This window comes from Loa loa (genome assembly GCF_000183805.2).
Source record: "Loa loa unplaced genomic scaffold supercont3.395, whole genome shotgun sequence".
Taxonomy (NCBI): Eukaryota; Metazoa; Nematoda; class Chromadorea; order Rhabditida; family Onchocercidae; genus Loa; species Loa loa.
Window position 1 is genome coordinate 48,401 of NW_018108575.1, and position 3,253 is coordinate 51,653.

Below are 3,253 nucleotides of genomic sequence, written 5' to 3' on the forward strand. Positions count from 1 at the left end.
TAATAATAATAATAATAATAATAATAATAATAATAATAATAATAATAATAATAATAATAATAGAATAATAATAATAATAATAATAATAATAATAATAATAATAATAATAATAATAATAATAATAATAATAATAATGATAATAATAATAACAATAATAATAATAATGATAATGATAGTAATAATAATAGTAATGTTATCGAAAGAAAGAGATATTTTCCATTAGTACAATTTCAACAGTTTCACTTTGAAGAAGTTTTTGCTGCCTCCAAGCTATATTGCTTTACCTTATTATGCATATTACCGCGATTGTTCCATCGATTTCGCTGGTTCAACATCCTCTACCATCAATTCAAAATTAACCATTCCCAATTTTGATATAATATCAATTTCAACATTTTGCGCATAAGCTCGACATTCAACCAATACAACTTTATTGCGTGGTAAGTTATCAAACTTTATCATTGCCTGAAAGAAAAAAGAGAAGAAATTTTGACTAAGTCCCTGTTTTTCACTTTTTTTCTTTGATTTCATGTTTTCATATTAATTCTTACCCTAAAATATTTCATTAGGGATAATAATATATTTTACTTTACCTCAGTTAATAGCGTTAACACTATTTCATTAAATCTAATTTTTTTTAAATTAATATAAAAAGCTAAATTTTTCCAAAGAAATTCATTATGACGGGAATTTTTCGTTTCCCTTATCTTTCCTTTCTAATTCTTCATACAGCTCATTTTTCCCCTCTGACAAAAAGACAGAAAAATCAATTCCAATTTGTAATCGTCTAAAGTGATTCCAAAAAACCTGCTCGGTGATTTTATAAAATTAGGTCATTTGAACAATTTATTAAATAATACATATCTCAGTAGTATGTGACATGATGATGATTTAGTAACAAAAATTTAGGATTATTCCTCAAAGTAAAATAAACTTACGAAAGGTTGCTGATAATTAGGCATAACAGCATATGGATAGTATTTACCATCAATACCCGCTTCCGGAATGTATGTCACATTTCCCAGATGTTCCTTATCGATATCACTCTACAATCAAAACATTCTTTCACATTGTTGCAACAAAATTTTTGAAGAATCAAGAAACAATTACTGCATGATGATTGTCATACGATCATCGAAATGTGATCATCCAAAGAAAGCTCATGAGGCTAATCATTCATTTCGTTTAATTTACTAATATTGATCAAATATAGGAAGAAAAAGAAGGAAATTGAAGAAGGACCGTTCCGTCGCATTTCAAGGTTACGAAATTTGGCTTGTATCGTTCTTTGATAATCTCAGGCACTGAATCAGGTGCGTAGTCGATTGGCATCCAACCAATCAATCGATTCAGAGTTAGAATTATGCAAGGTTTGCCTTCTGCGAAGCCATAATTAGTGTTTTTGCCACAACCAGCTCCACTAAATTTGCTCAGTTCAAAGCGGCACGACTGAAAGTAATCAAAATCATGTGGAAAGTTTAAATATATTTATCGGAATCTAATAGGGTAGATATCTCATGAAAAATTCTTTCAATTAATATCATTGTTGACAAAAAATAAAAAATAAAAATTTAACAAAGTATAAAACATTCGGTACATAAAATGTTCGAGAAAAAATGAGCAAAAACCTTGACAATGTCATCGCCAGGTAAATTTCCAGGACTAGCACTTCCACCCATGAAAAGTTGCGCATTGCTTTGATTACCAACACATTTACGGGTTGCGGTTAAATTGCTATACTTCGAAAGATATTTATCCATTGTGTCGACATATTTCTGATAGGATGATTTATCTCGTATGTTGAACCTAATTAGGGTCGAATCAGGATCATCCAAAAGCCAAGGTTGATAACCAACGCCTGAAATTTAAAAAAATCAACAAGAACAAGATTTTACTTTTTCTTTATGATAGTAGTCAATAAAATTAATGTAACTTATACATTACTGTAAATGCAAAGTAAAAAAAAAAAGGAACCTTAGTTAGGGAGAAAATACGATAATGGCCTAGAAAAATTCACATAAAAAAATGACCTCAAATTATATCAATTTCCAAATTCAAATGTCATTATACACCTTTTAATAATGCAATTATATAGTTTTTTTTTTTTGAAAAAAAAAGAAGACATACCGGGGTTTACACCAATAATCGTCCCTTTACCATAATAACGAGGAACTTTGTCATCCAATGTCGAAAGAAATATCGCTAAACAACCAATCCAAAATGCTATGAGTAATGAATAAAAGACCAAATAAAACGCCAATATTTGAACTGAAATGAAAAGAACATTAAATATCATATAATGAATAAAAATAAAACACATTGGAATTGAATTTTTGTTCACTAAAGACCAAAAGTTCGCTCTATTTGTTTTTTTTCTTTTTTCTTCCTCTTTCTGTGTAAATTAACACAATCGATAGCTAAAGGAATAGAATTCATTTGGATGATAAAATATTTTGATGAAAAACACTATGTCAACAATCATTTGAAGGAGCTATGCAAAATCCACGTATTTAACGCATAATTATCACATGATCAAAAAGTGCTGTTAATTTTTCTGATTTCTGTTGTAACAGCTGATATCAAAAAGATTCAAAAGCATAGATTGTTCAAATCATCACAACTGCCCGGGATACCACGGCTGGTGCACACACAATACACACACACACATACACACACACACACACACACACAGATACATACATGCATGTAAACAAATCGAATGAGCAAAATTTATAAATCATGTTAATACTTCGTGATTATTTGTGATGATAACTGATAAGAAATGATAACTAATTAATGCAACATTCATTAAATTGATAATATGCAAAAATAGAATTTAGAATTAAAAAAAAAGGAAAAAGAACAAACCCCATGATTTAGCTGTTCGTCCCAAGCATGTGCCCTTGTCTTTATTGAAAAGAAATTTTGAGAAAGTTTGATCACCCACCGCTCCGTTCGCCTTACCACGACCATTCATCAACTGTAAAAAAAGAAAAAAAGATCACAATAAGAAAATAAATAAATTACACAAAATTGATATTACAAATGTAATCGATTTCTCTCTTCTATATTTTAATATATATTTTGAGAAAAGAAAAAAGAAGGAAGAAATGATATGTAAAATGATCGAAAGAAAATCTATTGTTAGAAATTTGAATCATAACGATTTAGAAAAAATTTGAAATTTTTGTTAAAAATTCGTAAAATTTCAAAAATTTCTTTATCAACGAAAAAAAAATGACAAATGAAACAG

At 28.5% G+C, this 3,253-nt stretch overlaps 1 protein-coding gene across 1 annotated transcript; it reads right to left on the reverse strand.

The window, feature by feature from the left end:
- Positions 1–187: 187 nt before the first annotated feature.
- Positions 188–3,001, reverse strand: LOAG_13887 (sodium/potassium ATPase subunit beta). The gene is made up of 6 exons (XM_003149392.2): positions 2,869–3,001; positions 2,128–2,268; positions 1,629–1,858; positions 1,243–1,449; positions 939–1,046; positions 188–465 (listed from the first exon to the last, which is right to left on the reverse strand). Exons 1-6 carry the CDS (start codon positions 2,975–2,977, stop codon positions 298–300), a joined length of 963 nt encoding a protein of 320 aa, XP_003149440.1. The 5' UTR covers positions 2,978–3,001; the 3' UTR covers positions 188–297.
- Between the last annotated feature and the right edge of the window lie 252 nt (positions 3,002–3,253).